Source organism: Heteronotia binoei, chromosome 2 (genome assembly GCF_032191835.1).
Source record: "Heteronotia binoei isolate CCM8104 ecotype False Entrance Well chromosome 2, APGP_CSIRO_Hbin_v1, whole genome shotgun sequence".
NCBI classification, from domain to species: domain Eukaryota; kingdom Metazoa; phylum Chordata; class Lepidosauria; order Squamata; family Gekkonidae; genus Heteronotia; species Heteronotia binoei.
The window spans coordinates 57798080-57818696 of NC_083224.1; the positions used below are offsets into that span (position 1 = coordinate 57798080).

General features: G+C 41.6%; 1 protein-coding gene across 2 annotated transcripts in view; it reads right to left on the minus strand.

The window, feature by feature from the left end:
• The window catches only part of MMP24 (matrix metallopeptidase 24), a 106327-nt gene that overhangs the window by 71651 nt on the left and 14059 nt on the right, over nt 1-20617 (minus strand). For both annotated transcript variants that reach the window (XM_060231072.1, XM_060231073.1), the window contains exons 11-18: nt 19382-19474; nt 13467-13562; nt 12850-13033; nt 11133-11302; nt 10040-10196; nt 7570-7696; nt 5921-6070; nt 4833-4938 (exon numbers count right to left, since the gene is read on the minus strand). In XM_060231072.1, the coding sequence (XP_060087055.1) occupies nt 4833-4938; nt 5921-6070; nt 7570-7696; nt 10040-10196; nt 11133-11302; nt 12850-13033; nt 13467-13562; nt 19382-19474 (1083 nt within the window). The remainder of the gene's footprint in view (nt 1-4832; nt 4939-5920; nt 6071-7569; nt 7697-10039; nt 10197-11132; nt 11303-12849; nt 13034-13466; nt 13563-19381; nt 19475-20617) is intronic.

The window sequence follows — 20617 nt, forward strand, 5'->3', positions numbered from 1 at the left end:
CCTGGGGGCCGAAGAGTCTGAACTCGGACAGCCAGTTGAGACCAGAAACAAATGTGTAAGAATACACATTTTGTGTAACTACAAAATGATAAAGAATCCTGTTCCACAATTTTAATTTCTTGAGCACTTGAAGGCACAAAAAAGGAGAGAAAAAAGGCTTATTCTGAAAAAAAGAGACTTTAAGAAACTAACCCAGAAATAAGAGACTAAAAGCTAAAAAAAGAGACCCACTCCTAGGCCATTGTATGTTTATGCGTGTGTTTCCATAAAACGTTTACCTATACCCATTGGCAAACCTGAATTTATCATGAAAGATGTATGAAACATCCCTTAGAGATTGGCTATGCTTTCTCTGCTTTTATGTACTATCCATATAATGATTTACTTGTGTGGTCATCATATTATAATTTACATCATACACTGCACAGTTCACTACATAAAAGTGAATTTCTTGTAAGGAAATCAATACAGGAAACTAGAGTGGTGGGGACTAGCCAAAGCTATATATTTAGAGATATTTTGTGAAAGCATCATAATTCTGTGACCATAAGATAGCTTCCACAATGATGGTTCAAGAAAAAGATATGGGCGTCAGGCAAGTTAAGGACCTGGGTCAGAAGAAAGAAAGTACTACCTACATATATTAAAAATCAAAGTAAGAGCATAACTGGCACAAGATATGATGCTGCTGACTGGCTTGGGTAGCTTTGAATGATGACCAGACAAATTCTTGGGCTTTTCAACAATGATTAATCATAACAGTTATATGCAATATTAATGTTCAGATGCGGTAGACTCCTGAATACAAGTAAACCTAGGGACAACAATGCAGGAATTGCACTGGAAAGGGACCTTTATACCCTGCTTGTGGAATAGTACTGGAAACAGGGTGGCCTGATCCATCAGGGTTCTCTTTATGCTCTTCAAGTATAATTAAAGGAATCAAGTAGTCTTTTGGGTGTATGCAAGGTTGTATACATCTGCAGAAGGACATATAACTGCACTGAGTAGCTCTTCATATTTCTATCAACCTTCTTTTGAAAAGAAGACCTTGCAAACTCCAGTTGGTACAGAACGCAGCAGACAAGTTACTACTGAATAGCAGGTGAAACATGCATGACACACTCTTTCTGCATACAGCCCACTGGGTACAGATCAGTTATCAGGTTCAATTTAGTGTTCTGCTTATCAGCTAAAAAGTCCTTAACTGCCTTGGACCCATATACCTGCAGAACTGCCTCTCCTCCTATGTTCTGTGGTGACAGCGCTGTTAATCCAACTAAAGCCTTCTGAAGGTGTCACCCTGGAAATGGATAAGACCTGCAACTGTCTGTTTGCATGCATTCTTTGTGGAAGCTCCAGCCGTGTGGAATGGTTTGCCTGAGGAGGTCAGGAAGGCTCCCATACCTTCATCATTTCATAGAAAGTGCAAAACAGAAATGTTCAGTAAGGCATTTTCATAAAGGGATTAGAATTTAGTAGAAGGGAACAGAAGCACACTTTTATAAAGGAATGGGATTGTAGCTTTTTGTGATGCTTATTCTAGTTATTATCTTGCTTTTACTGTATTCTACCTTTATAATACACTTTCTGCACTGTTTATTGTATATCTTGTCTTACTTTGTTGGTGCATTGTTTTCTAATTCTGTACTTTGATGAATTGTTCATTATGCTGTCTGGATGCATTATTTTTATATCTCTAGTAGAAGAACCAAAGCTTTCGATACCGTTAGCAGGAAAGGCCTGTGGCAAATCTTGGAATGTTTAGGATGTCCCCCAAGGTTCCTCAGCATGATCATCCAGCTACACGAAGACCAGCGAGGCCAAGTCAGACACTGCAACGACCTCTCGGAGCCCTTCCCAATAGGCACAGGTGTAAAGCAAGGCTGCGTTCTCGCGCCAACTCTCTTTACGATCTTCTTTAGCATGATGCTTCAAAGAGCCGCAGTAGATCTAGATGAGGACGATGGTGTCTACATCCGCTATCGCACCGATGGCAGCCTGTTCAACCTGAGGCGACTAAAGGCACACTCCAAGACAATGGAAAAACTCATCTGAGAGCTACTGTTTGCTGATGATGCTGCACTCGTCTCCCACTCGGTATCAGCTCTGCAGCATATGACGTCCTGCTTTGCAGAGGCTGCCAAGCTATTCGGCCTAGAAGTTAGTCTGAAGAAGACAGAAGTTCTCCACCAGCCTGCACCCCAGGAAGATTATCACCCTCCCTGCATCACTGTGGGTGAATCAGTTCTGAAGACAGTCCAGCAGTTCAGCTACCTGGGGTGCATCATCTCCTCAGATGCCAAGATCGACAAGGAGATTGACAACAGGCTGGCAAAGGCAAACCGTGCATTTGGCCGACTGCACAAAAGAGTGTGGAGCAACAAGCATCTGAAAAAAGGCACAAAGATCAATGTTTACAAAGCGGTTGTGATGACAACCCTCATCTATGGCTCCGAATCGTGGGTTTTATACCGTCATCACCTGCGACTCCTTGAGCGCTTTCATCAGTGCTGCCTTCGCACCATCCTCAACATCCACTGGAGTGACTTTGTGACCAACACTGAAGTCCTCAAGCAGGCAGAGGTTACCAGCATCGAGGCACTGCTGTTGAAGACGCAGCTGCGCTGGGCAGGGCATATTTCTAGGATGGAAAACCACCGCCTTCCCAAGATTGCCCTGTATGGCGAACTCTCCACCGGCCATCGAAATAGAGGGGCACCAAAGAAGAGGTACAAGGACTCCTTGAAGAAATCCCTTAGCACCTGTCACATCAACCATCACCAGTGGTCTGACCTAGCCTCAGATCGCAAAGCATGGAGGCACACCATCCACCAGGCTGTCTCTTCCTTTGAGAACACACGCATAGCTGGTCTTGAGGACAAAAGGAGATTGAGGAAGAATCGCACTGCTACAGGACCAACCCTAAATCAGACTTTTCCCTGCAGCCGCTGTGGCCGGACCTGCCTGTCCCACATTGGTCTTGTCAGCCACCAGCGAGCCTGCAGCAAACGTGGACTATTGCACCCTTCTTAAATCTTCGTTCGCGAAGCCAAGCCGAGAGAGAGAGAGAGAGAGAAGAGGATGGAGTCTTCATATCAAATACCATGGGGCTGGATGAAGAGTCCAATACTTTGTTTAACTTCTTTGAATCCAGAGAACCACCAACTTCATACTTTGATCTATCACAGCAGCAGGAACCATCCTGACAACAAGGAGAAAGCAGTTCTGGGGTATTCAACTTATTCGACAATAGCACATACAGAGCTGAAGGAGTTGAAGATGGGATCAGTATTGAAGGGAACACTGGTATTGAACAGGATCAGAAACAATAGCAGATGGAACTGACATGGTTTCAAGCATCAGCACCATACTGCAGTGGTAGAGGTGATATAACAGATTCACTGATGCTAAAAAGCAAGCACTCCTAAGTAGATGAGGTGATCAAGTAGCTGTCCCTGGAAGACCTAGCAGGCACAGCTACTCACAGGATGGATTTGATCAAGAAGATCTAGAAAGGGGTCCTATATGGCTCTATCCACTTGTTCTTCTGAAAATGGATAAATCAGTTGAGCATCCTGGGATTAATCTTGATTGACTGATGGCAGGTGAAGGACTGAAATGAATTCCTGCAGCTTGCCCAGTACTGGCTCTTGTGATTCAAGTGTTTCAGTCTGAAGAAATGCACAAAGAAGCATCCAACAGGGATGGGACTGAGACAGACCACCAACCATTTTTAGATTGATGTGTCCCCTTGACTTTCTTCCTCTTCCATGTCAAATGGGATTGGGTTCAATACTCCCATTTCAGTGGCCTAGTCAAGTCTGAACTTCCAGTGGTCAGGATGCATGACTTCAGTGCCAACAATGAGCAGGTAAGTTTGGCTGAAGATACTGCCAGCGTCTGTCATAGTATTGCCTGTTTAGTGAACTTCCTGCAATGGATGCAAATCTCATCTCCATGTTCTTCACCAAGCCAGAGGAGACACCAATCATGGCTGCTGGTGAAGGATAATTTTCTACAACACTGTCAACATCTTTTGAAGGTGGTCCTCTATGGTCCAAAGGGCATGACCCAACAAAAAGTAAAATTCCCACTTCAAAGGGGAGAAAAGAAAGAAGTTTGCTAACTCATAGCAGAATCTCTGAGAATGTTCCCAATTGATGCTGCTACTGTGGTAGACAAAAGAGAGCCGACTATAAAACTGCAATTTCCCTCTGCGCATGTGCGTTGGAACATGGATGCAAATAGCAAGATTACACGCCTAAAATAATGTCTAGAATGTTCTGAAGACTTTGAGCAGACATGAAGCCCAGTGGTGTGAATGTAGAATCACCATAAAGAAGGAAAATTAAATAGTTTGTTCTTCTGAATTCACAACATCACTCCTTTCCTTTGTCTTTTGTGGTACAGGGGGAGGACCAACATTTTTGAGAGCACCCTTATGATTTTTCTGAGGTTCCAATATAACATTTCATGCGATAAGTATCTGTTCTTAATTTAAACATTGTGCTATATCTTTAAAAGAAACAACATTCCACCCCACCCCCCCAAAACTAACAGCTATAGTTGTTTTGTAGCATACTTTTATCTTCATAGCAAAGTATGTTTCCTTAGATACAAACGAATTCACAAGGACATAGACACTATTTTTATAGGCAGGAGTGAACTGACTTCCTCAAGCCATAATGTTTTATCTGGGAATGTGAACTAATCTTATAAACCTTCTAGGCAAAAATTTATGGGCTTTTTAATTGACAATTTCTCATAGCAAAAAAAAATTAGGGGATTTATTACAATTCGTTCCAAACTGATTCGGTGGTAACAATTACCTGGAGTACATTTTCCACAGTAACATTCATTTCCAGGTTCTGCTTACAATATGCTTGCAGACGGTTATTGTAGAATCCATAATAATAAGGGGCAGCAAAGAGATAGCTTAAAAAAAAGCCAGTTAAAGAGAATTCATGTTTCAAGTTGTGAGGAACAAAGGTACCATAAACATAAATGGAATGGCAATAAGGATGAACAGAGATTTGACCTCTGTCTGCTTTCTCTCTAATGTATTCTCATTATAATTGCAGCTGGCTGCCTCCTTTAAAGTTTTCTTTGGATTTGGGCCATGCACACCGCTGCTGCTTCAACCATGTTATATGTGCAGCAGCTGTTGCCTAATTTTCTGTGAACTCAAACATTCTGAAAAAGACACTGTAAGCAAAAAAACCCCAAAACCAACCTATGTCTTTGGAGATTATCTATTCTTTGGGTAAATTAGCAACACGTCGATTCCTAAGGAGTACAGGTGGGATCCTTTGTTCCAACAGTGGAAGACACTGCAGAAACTTGCCCAGCAGCCATCTTTGAGCAATGATAGTGGTTGAGTGACCCACATGGGGAGGGGAAGAAAAACCAAGTTACTGCAGTAAGAAAAAACTGTTAGACTGCTTCTTTGCGTTGATGGAAAGGACCAAACCCTCCCTTCATCTGCCTGAAGTAGCTTTGGCCCAAAGCGGAAAACAAGAAGCTATACAAAGAGGTAGGCAAATTATCTTGGGAAATAGAAGCTCCTTTGAGTATTTTCTTAAAGGGAGAACTAATAAACCAAGCAACACACAAGTCTCCAGTCTTAAATTGTACAAGCTGAAAGTAAAGCAAAAAAATGCATGGGAGCTTTATGAATTCACAAAAAGGCCTCTTAATGATGTACAATATTATTTCTCCAATACGCAGATATACCCCTTATCCCCAAACTCTTTTACACTCATCAGGCCATGACACTGGATGCACTATGGATTAATTCCCCAAAACTCTTAACTCACCTAAATAGCAGGTGATTTTTGTACACATATACCTGAGAAAATCAAAGTGGAAATGCTACCACTTGCTAAGTGTATTTTTATACTAACTACATAAAGGATACAGTGAATCTTCAGGAGGCATATTCACTTCACCATAATAAATATATCTTAGCATAGATTCAAATGCTTGTTTGCTTGGAACCATTTCTCCTATAGAAATATTAACCTGCCCATCTTCTGGCATAAAAGAACGGAACATGGCTTCAAAGTAACTGGGAAAACACAAATGTAAAGATTTGTAAAGGAAACATTGTGAACAAGAAGGAAAATCGATTGGATTCTCAACCTAAGTCTAGTTCTCACATAACTGCATCACAAATTTGTTATCCAGCAACCAAAGAGTGGGCAGAGTAGCACTGTACAGCTACTACGACATTTCTAAATACATTTTTTTAAAGTCATAAATGAGTCAGCCAAAAGGCAGATTTCTCAACAGCAATGTTTTAATAAATATTTTTGGAGCAAAATGTAATTTTAACACTATTCTATTAACTTTTAATCCCCAGGTGAATCTGCAAGCAAATGACATTACAGTCCTGTGACAGAAAAGAGGTAAGACGGTGACCTCACTATTGGAGGGCACCATGCAGCAAATCCACATGGAGCACTGGAGGACTGACTGGTGGGCATGAGAGTGGAGTGACCGAGCCAGACAGGAGGAAGAGAAATAGCAAAGTAGAACTTTTGCAAGAGGGAAAGCCTGAATCTGCCTGTGCTAAAAAGTGTCTATTGCTGACTGACCTCATTTACCATTCAGCTACTAGTATGTAGGCAGAGGGGCAGGCGTGCTACCCTTCCTCTCTAATCACATGAACTAGCAAGCAGGTCCTCCAAAAACACAGCAAACGAATTGTATTTCTATAGAGGCCTGCCTATCCAGCTAGTGAACCTCCACAAACAGCCTGAAGATCACAACCCTGGGGCTGAAACCCACCGATTTAGTATATTGCATCTAGTACAATAAACTGTCAACTTTAGCATCATTGTAGTAATCAGGTCTTGTTTGTTTAAATTGCCATTATTTCATAAGTACACTGCCTTGAATGCAGCCAACTTTTGTGCTGGTGAGGGGTCTCCTTTGACCACCCAAAAAAGGCTATGTTGGGGATCCATGAGACATGCATTGACAAAAGCCACATGGGATGAAGAAAGATAATTTGGCAAGAGTAAGCAACAAAGGCAGCTGGGATCACATCCAAATGTCACATTTAAACTAAATCAATAAAAGTAGTCTAACCTATTATTGTATACAGAGTCCTTTCTCCAGGATTGATTGAAATTATTTCTTGCTGCCCCCTACCCCTTCTCTGCCTGATGAGATCAAAAGCTGTCTGGGTTCATACAGTTTTTCTCTAGCTGTTCACTATGTACAAAAATGAACAATGACATTGGAAGATTCAGTCCTTATTTCAGCACAGGATGTCTCTTGAGCTTGGATACTGAAACTTCCTCCAGCTGCATTTTCAACTGCCCAGAGTCAAAGGATATTTTATTTATTTATTTATTTATATTTTGCATTTAAACCACAGCAAACTTCCTCAGTTTGGGTCTTCACCTCTCCATGTAATTACAGGTCATTGGTGTGTGGATGTGTGCAAAGATGAACTGTATAAAACATTCATTCACACCAGTCAGAGGGGGGAAAGTGCTCCAACAACCCTTAGCATCATGCTGTATCAGTGAATCAGTGAATTACTAATTTTAGATATACCTGGAGCGAGCTGCAAGAATAGCTTTATGAGCAGCCCTTGGCTGACCATCTAAGAGTAATATTATATCGCAGAACTCAAGTCCAGCACCTTCTAGACAAGCTTTCATATCCTGAATCAATGATGTTCCTGAATAAGATATTTAGATAAATAAATTTAGATAAATAAGCACCATGCAGATATGGATTACTGTATCATTAACATGAGGCTGAAACAGATAGTTCATGTCTAGGAGAAAAGGTTAACAGGCAACATACTAAATTACATCTCCAAGAATAAGATTCCCTTAATCCCAAACACAGGACCAAAACCACACAAATTTGTAAAGAGTATTCACAAATAGTATAGGGGGGCCTTTTCCTGTTTTACACAATTTGCACCAAAGGCATAAAATCAGAGGGCCCCTTTTCTGAGGGCCTCCTCTTGAGCTCAAGACTCTGGCAGCTTGCAAGCGACAACGGTTAGAGATTGTGCCTCCAACTCCCCTTCTGTCTGCGCAGGGATCTGAAGAATTTCCCCTAGGGTTACCTAAGGACCAAGGTTGTGTGATTTATGTGTCTTTCTTTCAGCAATAAAATGCTTAATTTTTCTTCTAGAGTTGGCAGGGGAGCCAAAGGAAGATTGGGAAACTCATATCAGATACCTTCTCTTTTGCTTTCCTTCTCCCTGTGAGGTCCTTTCAACCCACTCAGATAAAAAAATAGAAGCCTATAAATAATGGCACAACTTTTCAACTAGGGGACATACAGGGATTGAGGAACCTGCCATTTTTCTCCAGCGGCTTTTTCTAAGAAGGCTTTGCAAGTCCCAAATGGTAGAAGCTTCTAATACAGAAGAAGATACTCCTAGATATCAGAGCTTCATTCAGGTCGTTGTGAGAGGGAACGTCCAAATCTGAATTGTCCCTATTGCCTCACAGCCCTCATGAACCTCAGAGGTTTCAGGTCACAACAGCCACTCACTCCAAGTTCAGCCTAATTTGCAGATTAATTACTGGGATGGCTATATCCTTCCATGACTCTACCAAATGCTAAGCCTCACTAGGCAAGAGAAGATGCCTCTTTCTGCTCCTTGGTGAATCAGTTTTTGTTGCATTTGTCTCTTTTTCCTTTCTAATAGCTGGACTGCATATCACATTCCTCTAATGTCCTCTACAAAACTTTGCACAAGTTGCATGTCTAGCATAAGAATGTATTGGCATCCTAAATAAAGTCCTTTTCTTGCCCTGCCTGAGCTAATTCAGGTAAGGAAAGACAGAGCTAATTTCCTTATAATAGCTGAACCCTAACCCTAACCCCTCTATGTTCTTGCAGCATAGGAAGAACCTGGGGTGGAGCATCTTTCCTAAAGCAGGTGACAGGAAACAAAAACATCCACACTACCTTCCACCACCAGGGCACTTTACCAGCATTAAGCAATGAATATGGGAGTACCTAAGAATACTGTATTTATTAAGCATACAGTTATAGGTGTTTCAACCCACATAATTTGTTTAACTGTTACACCAGGGGCAGGGAACCTTTTTTCTGCCAAGGGCCATCTGGATGCTTATAACATCATTCGCGGGTCATAAAAAATTATCAACTTAAAAACAGTGCTCTGCCAAGGGAGAATGATTCAGGCCAGCAAAATTAATGCATATAATTGTTTTTCTATTTGAAGTCATGTGGGGAGAGCCTAATCTGGCACACACACACACCTGGCTTGCCGCCCTAAACAAATGCCTTGTAGAAAAAGCCCAGCAGGAACTCATTAGCATATTACACCACATCCCCTAATATTAGCATATTAGGCCACACCATCTGGGATAATCAAGTGCAAACTGAACTGTGACAGTAACTTTTCCAGGCCCTGAAGCAATTCTGGCCGGTCAGCCAAGCCCCAGGGAGGCTGCCACACAGTACATCTGGTCCTGTGATCCCTGCCTGGCCCTGGGGAGGCTGCTGCACAGCACGGCTGGGCCCCACAATCCTCGATGGCCAGCCAGGCCCCAGAGAGGCTGCCACATGGCTCAGTTCAGCCCAGCAATCCCTGAGGGCCACACCAAGTGACCTTGAGGACCGTATATGGCCCTCAGGACGGAGGTTCCCCACCCCTGAGTTACACCATCATCCAAACCATCTATTAAGACCTGCCAAAAGGCCGGATCTACATTCCACCCCCCCACACATGGTCATCTTGCAAAACTTAACTTATCCTTCCTCAAATAATTAGTAAGAGCTAGCCAACTATCATATCTCCCTTTCCATCTCCCAAAAGATGACTATGGTAACAGCCATAAGATCTGGGATGGATTTCTGCTATTTCAAAAGTCAGTTTTGAAAAATGTCATTCTACATCTAAGGCCCTTGTAAAAGTTGAACAAACAATGAATCATGCAGAACTAATCAAAGAAACACAGAGATATTCTCACAGGACTTGGATCCTGCAAGAGTCTCAATCAACTTTGATTAAAGAAGAATGGTACATTACCAATATCAAGAGGCTGATCGGAATGTGTTCGAATAGGTGGCTGCTGCTTCCGTCGTACTATCTCTACTATCAAAGATGAGGAAAGGTGTTCAAACTCTTTCATCATTATTACCTGATTAAAATGGGATTCTTTCACCACAAAATTCAGGCAGTGTTCCTAAAAGAAACAAACCATTACTTTTATCTGAAGGCAGCTGCTTTTAAAGAAAGATTTCATCACCATGTAACCAAATGATATGTAATTATTTCTTATGCTAATGTTCAAAGATAAATTCTTGTATTACTTTGCATAATTATACACATACTGCCAAGAATTTTTTTTTTGGCGGTAACAAATTACACTATCTTTAGAGTGGCTGTTTGAAAATATAATTAAGAACAAAATATTCCTAGCACTTTCTCTGATGAGAAGGCTCTACATTATAGGTAAACATTTGACTGACATTATAGGTAAACATTTGGTGATAACTACATGTGAGTTTCCTGACCTCTTTCCTGTGCATCAGTGCCATTAGCTCCATTTATAGAGGCACAACCTAAACATACATTTTGCATTTATTTACTTAATTATCCCTAGCCTTTCTCCCCAATAAGGAGCAACCATGGCTTCCCTTCTCCATTTTATCCTTACGTTAACCCTGTAAAGCAGCTTAGGCTAGTGTGTGACTGGCCCAATGTTACCCAGCAAGCTTTTGTGGCAGATAGGGACTGGAACCCGGGTCTCCCAGAACCTAGACTGACACTCTAACCATTACTCCACACTTGCTTTCAGTTTCATGCTTCAGTTGCTGCATCTCTGTCTTTTATTTCACTATGGCTAAGTAAAACTGCTCCAATTGCTGGAGCCAGATTTATCACCATTAATGTTTTTTCATTCCAACTAAGCACTGGGGGCTCTCCTGATATTCTGTTCAACACAATTTTCTGGCATTTATGAAGTCAAAGGTAGCTAAACGAAACAAAAATGGAGATAGGATAGCTCTGTTTGCTCCTGATGATTATGATTGTGGCTGCACATATATGATATTAATTAGGCTGGATCTATCTGGATTGGCATTTTTAACCAGCATTTATTGTCTTGCATGATGCTTACCTTTAGCTGATCCAGTTGAAGTTTGTTTGCATTTTCACATACAACCAGCACATTCTGAAGATCTACTGATGCCTCAATGTACTGGAGGCACAACTGTTCAAGTCTTGAGAGCTTGAAGTGAAGGGCCAATTTATACACATCCATAATTAGCAGTACATCTTGCACATGTCCTGAACAACAAAAGTAAATCAATTCATTCTTCATATTGCTATGAGACTGACAGTCATCTCAGCATGCAGAGAAAGAAGTTATAGTCCCTGATCCTATCACTGATCGCTTGTGGGTGGAGGGTTCTACTAAATAGTACTGATATTCTCTAAAGGGAAGTCTGATTCCATAATGGCACTTCCTATATATGTTAACACCATGGAGTGTAATAACATTCCATTGAAGAGAAGAGAAAGTACTAGTTACCACATGACCAGCAAGGCCTAAACTTTCTGGTGAATTACCAGGCACAGACCATAATAGTCACTCAAGATGCTAAAAGTCAACACCCCCTTTAGTAGTATAGCCTTTAAAAATATTGCTACTTGGTAAAACCAATCCATTTCCCGTCCTACAAGAAGATGAACAATACAGTCATGAATAACAGGGCACAGCCAGGCTAATCCAGCTGTACTCTTTTGAGAAGGTTGTCTCATACTTTTTCTCCTCTTTCCCCCTCCATTAATATTTATTGTGACACTGACCTCCCTCCCTCACTGCATGTAGTGTTAAGGCACAAAGTCCTTCAAGCACCTCAATCCAAAGCAAGGATGAATGATACTGTAAAAAGCAACATCAGAGAAACAGAGTATTGTATAGCTGCTGGGTATGACCATACTGAGGAGGAATGTTGTCATTTTAGAAGCAACAGAGAAGCATAAAAATAGACTCACGTGTCTATTTTTAAAAATAAATTTAACAGCAGGCAACAACTTGCCATTTGTTCATAGTAGCCATAATATGTTTGTGGTGGTTGCCTCTTGAATGGGCTGCTCTTGGAGGAATCTCTGTATACTTTACTAAAAACACTTCCTATGACATGAGGGCAGGATCTCTCTTCGTAGGCAGCTATCTCAGCAGATGGCTATGGATTTCTGAAGCAATATCTGTTGTGTTTAATGTTTCAAAAATGTTAGGGGAAAATGAATCATTGCCCAATATGCTGGTTACTTGTAACACAGGCATGAATGGATTTCAATCTATATTTGGCTTCAGAATTGCGAGCATCTGGTATAGGCCAGACTTCAGTATAGCTGCTTTTGAATATTGCGAGCAGACAGATAAACAAATTATCAATGTGCTTGTAGATTTCAAGCACAATATGCCTGCCCATCATCTGAGATGATCTCTGCAAGTCTAGTCCTGCTATTTGTCTTCCCACCTTCAGAGGTTAGAAAACCGGAGACCAGCACTAGCATCTTTTGACACTCGGCTACGTGATTCTCTCTCTAGAAACATTCACAAGGCGTCTAGCTTACTAGCTTTTATGTCTCAAGCACTGGATTGATTTAATGTGGTTTACTGACCTGTTGTTTCACTGCTTAGTTAGCATTTCAGCAGTGTGATCATTTTAAATTGTAGCTTATGGTTTTAAGTTTTTATTAGCTGCCTTGAAGGTTTTTAAGTGGAGAGTATAGTCAAAATTTTAAAAAATACAAATGAAAGTAACCATACTCTGGAAGAGGCTCATATATACAGAACATGTTACTACAGAAATCTGCTGTCCTACCTTTGCGTGGGTATTTGATTTTGTCTGTGTACAAGAACTGCATGAGCACCTCAAAGGGCTGAGCTTCAGCTTCTCGGATGGTTACCTCCAGCGGTGGCTGCAGGCGGCACAGCTTAATGTTGCTGCCAGACATCTCTTTCTGGGGTGATTCTTGTCCTTCCTCATCAATATCTTGCTTAGGTTTCTAAACAGGACAGAAGAAAGAGTCTGATCTGCATACAGCTGTACCTCCTCACAAACTCCATTAATTCACACACCAAACCACATACATATGATGTCCATTTACCTAGGCAAGTTAACTTGTTTTTATTTGGCATATGTCTGCTATTAAACCAAAGGATATCCCCAAACCAAAATAATATTGGTGATTTAGGTATTCATGGAGGTTAACTAAATTCAACTATTGGATATGAAGAGCCTCTAACTAGGTACTTAGAAATAAACTGTCTTTCAGATAGAAGTAGTCATGCAATGTGAATTATTCTGTGGATCATTTCCAACTTCAGTCTCCCAGAAACATTCTTTAATGTGCATGTGAGCAATAATGATGACCACTACTAATTATTCCACAAAGGAAACTGGCAGAACAGTCTAAAAGCTGTTTCCACAAACCATACCTGTTTCAACCTCTCTCTTGCCTGTGTAATTTTCTTCCTGAGCCACTTACAGCGAGCTGTGACAATGGCTATATGCCCTTGAACCCTTTCTTCTTTCTGCAGAAATACAGAGCACAGTTCTTTAAGTGAAAGTTCATTAGACATTCCTTGGGTTGCATCCAGCAAAGAATTTCCACAGACAAAAGAAGAGGAGGAGGAAGAGACTGGATTTATACCCCGCCCTTCACTACCCAAAGGAGTCTCAAAGTGGCTTACTATCTCCTTTCACTTCCCCTCCCCACAACAGACACCCTGTGAGATAGGTAGAGCTGGGAGAGTTCTGACAGAAACTGCTCTTGAGAGGAACAGCTCTGAAAGAACTTGTGACTGACTCATGGTCACATAAGCAGGTGCATGTGGAAGTGTGGGGAATCAAAATGGGTTCTCCCAGATAAGAGTCTGCGCACTTAATCACTACATTAAACTGGCTCTTTTTGTTAGTCCCCCCACTCATATTTAAATATATATATTTTTATTTATATTCTCTTTTTCTTCTTAATCAGGACCAAAAGTTATTAATTTACTTCATCTTTGTCTTTTTATCCACTGGAGACCCAAACTGGTTTATATTCTTCTCCATTTTATCACCCACTTCTCCACTCCCCCATCTTATCTTTACATTCTCCACCTTGTGAGGCAGGTTAGGCTGAAGAAGAGTTGGTTTTTGTACTCCACTTTTGTCTACCCTAAGGAGTCTCAAAGTGGTTTATAATTGCCTTCCCTTCCTCTCCTGACAACAAGCAACTTGTGAGGCAGGTGGGGCTGAGAGTTTTCTGAGAGCACTGTAACTGGTCCAAGGTCACACAGCAGGCTTCATGTGCAGGAGTGAGGAATCAAACCCAATTCAAACCCAGATTGGAGAATCAAACCCAGATTATAGTCAGCTGCTCTTAACCACTGCATCTCGCTGACTCTCCGGCTACAGTCTGACATACCTAAGGCCAGCCAACAAACCTCCATTGCAGAGCTTCCATTATTTCAGATCATAGTCCAAAGCACTAACCACATACTTCATGTCAACTCTCATGCTGCTGCTGAGGATTCTTTCTGTTGCAGGAGCAGGATTTCAGGGGGTATTTTGGGTTGCAGAGAAGATGATGATACTGGATTTATACCCCACCCTTCACTCTAAATCTCAATGTCTCAGAGCAGCTTACAATCTCCTTTACCTTCCTCCCCCACAACAGACACCCTGTGAGGTAGGTGGGACTGAGAGAGTTCTCACAGAAGCTGCCCTTTCAAGGACAGCTCTGCGAGAGCTATGGCTGACCCAAGGCCATTCCAGCACCTGCAAGTGGAGGAGTGGAGAATCAAACCCAGCTCTCCCAGACAAGAGTCTGCACACTTAACCACTACACCAAACTGAGACAGAATGTTCAAAGGTCACACGCTTTGGACAGAAATCCCTTCTATCTGTAGAAGCCCTGCATGGGATCCAACCTTTTAATAGGCTTTATTAAATACCTGAACATTAAACTAGTTTAAATTACGATACCAGTGGCCAGTTTTGCTGTTCTGGGTGGACAATATAGCTTACATGAAATGGCCAGTATAATTTCAGCATGCCCTTAATTAAGTAATTAACAGTACTGTATTAATACACCATTAATACTATTGTACTAGCAATGTTAACAATTTACAAGCCTGACTAAAATATAATCTTGTGAAACTAGAGATAGGAAAAAATGAAAAGTGATGACATGACACCAGATAAAATATATTTCTCTACTCTAAGTCTTTTAAAATCACAGTGTCACGTTCTCAGGGTGCAGGCAGGCAGGAGTCCAAAGTCAGTCCAAGGTCAAAGTCCAGGAAGTCAAGCAGAAGCCAGGTCACCAATGCAGAATCACAAACCAGAATCAGAAGTCAATGTCCAAAAGCCAAAAGGTCAGGGTGCCAAGGAAATCAAACAGGTCAGGATCAGGAAGGAGCGTGGATGCAAGCCAGAGAATAGACTTGTTGCTTCCACAAGGTTACCAGGTCCTGGGTGGGAGCTATATGGGAGTCTCAATCAGCCTGCTCCCTGGGTGGCAGTGACTCTGCTAGAACTCAGGGCTGAGAGATCTGAAGCATCGGCGTGCCTCATGCCTTCGCTCTGAAAGTTCTTTCCGGAGCCTGCTTTGAACTCTTGAGATGGGAGGAGGAGAGCTTGGGGGAGATTGATCATCAACAGCTGACACTGGTGCCTGGAGAGTGATTGATGGGCCAGCTGCTGTTTGTTCAGCTGAGGAACTGGCTGGCAACTCTTCCAGGTCTGTTAACCCTTCCAGCTCCTCCTCATCAGGGCTCATGACACACAGTTGAGTAGGCTACTGTGATGAAAAGAAACTTTAACCACATGTATGTATTTTGGAAGGTTCAATGTCTCAGCTGTATCCCCAAGAAAAGAGCTGGGAATCATCCACTTATTGATGACACTGTAGTCCAATACCCAGGACCTCCTCATCCTGAAGTTTCACAACACAGGAAAGAAGACAGAATCTTGCACAAACCCACAGGTGAAAAGGCCATAAGATAAAGCAATGTACTGGCACCACCCTCTGGATTCTACTCTCCAGTAAAGACTGGGCTTCCTTTGGGGTTCTACCTTTTGCTTGTACAGAGTAGGAGCAACAGATCTTCTCCTTACCAACGCCAACCCCAATATCTATTGAGATGAAGAATTCAGAACAACATACTTTGACAAAAGCAGTGTTTTAGCAGTTATAATTTTAAAAGCAAAAACTGCATTCAACAACTGATATTATTAGTAGCTTAAATTGTATCAACAAACAAAAAGCCAGTTTGTAGCTTCTTATCATCCTTCTCATCAAATTAGACAATACTTAAGCAAGTCGTTTGAGCTAAATATCTGTTGAGGTATGTATCTGAAAGTCTGCTTTCCACCTTCCTCTACCACAGGCTGCAAGGCAGTTTGCAATATAAAATAACAACACAGAAACAATTTTAAAAACCTATACACTTAAAAAGTTAAATTGAAACAGACAAGCAGCGGTAGTAAAATACATGAACACTCAGAAAAGGCTATGGAACTGAAAATAATGTATCTATTTGTCAGCTTCATGGAAAATGGAAAGGAAAGGAAAGTTCCCCTGTGCAAGCACCAGTCATTTCCGACTCTGGGGTGACGTTGCGTTCACACATTTTCACAGCAGACTTTATACGGGGTGGTTTGCCATTGTCTTCCCCAATCATCTACACTTTTCCCCCAGCAAGCTGGGTACTCATTTTACCGACCTCGGAAGGATGGAAGGCTGAGTCAACCTGGAGCCAGCTACCTGAAAACCCAGCTTCCACCAGGGATCGAACTCAGGTCGTGAGCAGAGCTTAGGACTGCAGTACTGCAGCTTTAACACTCTGCGCCACGGGCTCTCATCGAAAATTAGAAGTGGGAAAGCCCCAGGGTCGGATGGTGTCCGGATAGAACTGATAAAATCATACCAGGACTGGTGGACGCCTGTTCTAGCTTCCCTATTTACCTTTATAGACGAAACAGGTAAATTGCCAGAGGAATGGAGCAAGGCCATAGTGTCTCCTATATATAAGAAAGGCGGGAGAGAGAAGCCTGAAAATTATAGGCCAATCAGCCTTTTAAATATTATGGGAAAACTATATGCCTTGCACCTACGGGAGAAATTAACAACTTGGATGGAAGAAAATCACATCCTGGCAAATGTACAAGCAGCCTTTAGAAGTAATCGTTCTCACTTGAACAACGTGCTAATACTGAAATTCCTAGTCGATAAGCAGGCTGCAGTAAAGGGTTCTCGTTTATATGCAGCGTTTATAGATTTTAAAGCAGCCTTTGATTCTGTTCCAAGGGACAAGCTGTGGCGCCAACTGTACAGTACATCAATTGACCGTAGACTTTTATTCCTCATGATGAAACTGTACGAAAATTCTAGTATGCAGGTAAAATGCACACCTCAAGGTCATCTGACACATCCAATTCAAACAAGTAAAGGTGTCAAACAAGGTTGTATACTAGCCCCGCAACTTTTTAATTTATATATTAATAGCATTGTAGGGTATTTTACTGACCCCGGTCTGCATCCCCCTAAGATCGGGAAGATTGCTGTGCCCATCTTGATGTATGCAGACGACGTGTTACTACTGTCAAGAACCCAAGTCGGTTTACGCAGGTCGCTTAAGATGCTTTCCCTCTTTTGTCTGGACACAGATCTAGTCGTTAACAGGGACAAGTCTAAAATTATAGTCTTCACCAAAAGATTTAGAGAAATGAATTGGCGTTTTAATGATGAAAAACTGAAACAAGTTAAAACATACAAATATCTGGGGGTTGTTTTTCATCACACAGGATCTTACCAAGGGCACATTGAAAACGTACACTGTAACGCCCAACGCACGGCGCTCGCTCTGCAGGAGTTTTACACCTCCAAGGGCGCTTATAACGCCTTAGCGGCGATTAAGGTTTATAACGCTAAGGTTATACCCCAATTAATGTACGGAGCTGAGATTTTCCTGTATAACAAAATAACCAAATTGGAGATGGTTCAATCGAAGTTTGTACGATGTATCCTTCAGGTGCCAAAATATGCCTCATCTATTGCAAACAGGCTGGAAACGGGGCTTCCAAGCCTCTCCACAGTAATGTGGAATAGAGGTTTGAGTCTCCTTTTAAGAGTGCTGGCCAATCCGGATGACATTGTACACCAAATCTTCTACGACTCATTTGTCAGCAATTGGTTGAGGAAATTAAATTCCAAATTAGAGGAATGTGATCTGAATATTGATTCCCTAGCCCTCATGTTCAAGAACGGGGCAAAAGAAATGATCAGAGACCGATTACTGGAATTGGAGTTAAAACAATCTCTGGCCAAAGTTGGGGGGATGTATATCCCAACCTTTTTTACAAGTGACCTTAAATGTGCCAGGTATCTAGAAAAGATACAGCCAATTAAGATCAGGCGGATGCTGTCCTTGGCACGCCTGAACATTCTGGACACAGCAGTACTGAGGGGCCGTTTCCACAAGATCCCGTTAGAAGACAGGATCTGTCCGTGCGGCCTGGAGGAGGTCGATACGGTTTCCCACCTTATTCTGAACTGTCTTTTCCATACAGAGGCAAGGTACAGACTTTTGCGGAACCATCTAATGCTAGCTGAATCTTTAAATCAGGCCCAAACCATTTACTTCCTCTTAGGGGATGGGAGTGATCAACTTTCTTTGGATCTTGCTAAGTTTCTATATGTTACCGACCTCGACAGGAAGAAATTTAATGCTGTCTGTATTTGAAAGAAGATGCTTTTAGTTAAGTGTTGCCTACGTCAGCTAATTTTATTACCACTTTGATGGATGTACAAGTTTTATATTGTTACGTTATATTTCAACTTGGTGTTGTGTTGTACTGTTATTGATGAGTTGTGTTGTTGCTGTCGATTGGCCTAGAGCCGCAATAAACTGACTGACTGACTGACTGACTGAGGGCCCCAAATCATTTGGGGTTATTATTTGGGGTTATTAGCACCACTCAGAAGTGTCCATCACAGCATCGCTACCAAGGCAATGTCTTATACTAGTCTTATAACATCCTAACTTTTAATCATTCTAATTTGTGTAATAATTGTGATATTGTTTTATGTCACAATCTATGTGACCTGTAACCTGCCCTGAGCTCACTTGTGGGGAGGGTGGAATATAAATTGAATAAAATAAATAAAATTATTTCTGGGAGGCTGTTCCATAATTGACACATCACAAAGCACTCTCATGCACTGCCACCCACCTAATTTTGAAATATGAGCATCCAGACATCAAGAGATCATCTTTTTTAAAGGAAGGTTTGTACTAACAGAACCACATCTTTTCAGCAAAGAACGACATTTTCTGTTTGCTATTTTAATTTATCTACCCACCTCACCAAGAATAAACTCCAGGTCACTGAACTGTCTGTTTTCCCACAGTCTTCCATAGTCATCATGTAAAGTGCATTTTGGATAACAGGAAAACTGAAACAAAAATTAAGACTGTTGTCAACTGTAACTCTTTACTGCCAATAGAAAGACCCCCTCTGCAATATAACATCTGCAGGAATGGTATGAAATATTCAGGCCTAATTCATAAGTGCTCTGACCTGGATAGCCTACGCTAGCCCGATCTTTTCAGATCCTGGAAACTAAGTAGGGTCAGCCCTGGCTAGAATTTGGATGGGAGACCTCCAAGGAATACCAGCATTGTGATGCGGAGGCAGGCTACGGCAAACTACCTTTGAATGTCTCTTGCTTAGAAAACGCTACATGCTTGCTATAAATCAGCTGTGACTTGACAGCACTTTCCACTATCACCAATTCATACATGGAAAAAAGTTGTAAACAGCCATGCTGATCCATACCAGTAGAGATCTGGATGGCTGTTTGAAACACAGCTGAATGGAACAACTCTACAGGAGATTAAATGTTTCTGTGATGTACATATAATGCTGGTAATTTTCCTTGCACACAAAACAGGAGTAATACCACTGCGATAACAGATGAAACGGAGCAGAGGCATTTTACGGAAACAGTTTGACACACCTAGCTGCCTTAAAACAGTTCTGTTCAGTCACCCACAGCACTTCTGGTAACTGAATCAGGCCTCTGCTAGCTAAGCAGATGAGGAAGCACTTCCATTCCACTCAGGGTTCCATGATGAGATGCCACATGCTTAGGTAGAAGGTCAGATGCATGCTAATGATATTCAAGTGACTCAACTAGGTACAGCAGAAGTGAACATGAAGTTCCTATTACACATAAGAACAGGCAGTTTGTACTGATGATGTTAGCATCTTTGTCACCCGTGGAAGGTACAATCATGTAGGACAAGCTCATTCCAGCCTTACATACCAAGTTCTAACACTTTAATCTGTGAGGCTTTCCACATGACAATGCTTCCAAAAAGTTTTTTAAGAACAGTGTTCAAAATATTTCTGCTATCTCTGAACTTAATTTAATTAACCCTTTTCACTGTAATTTAGCATGTGGCAGAACTTTAAAAAGGCAACTGTTCAAGTTTTAGCAACTAAGTTTTATCATATAACTAGCAGTTTTTAATTGTATGAATTGGTTTTTAACTTGTTGCTGGATGTTTACGGTGCCTGTGTCCCTGAGGCATTT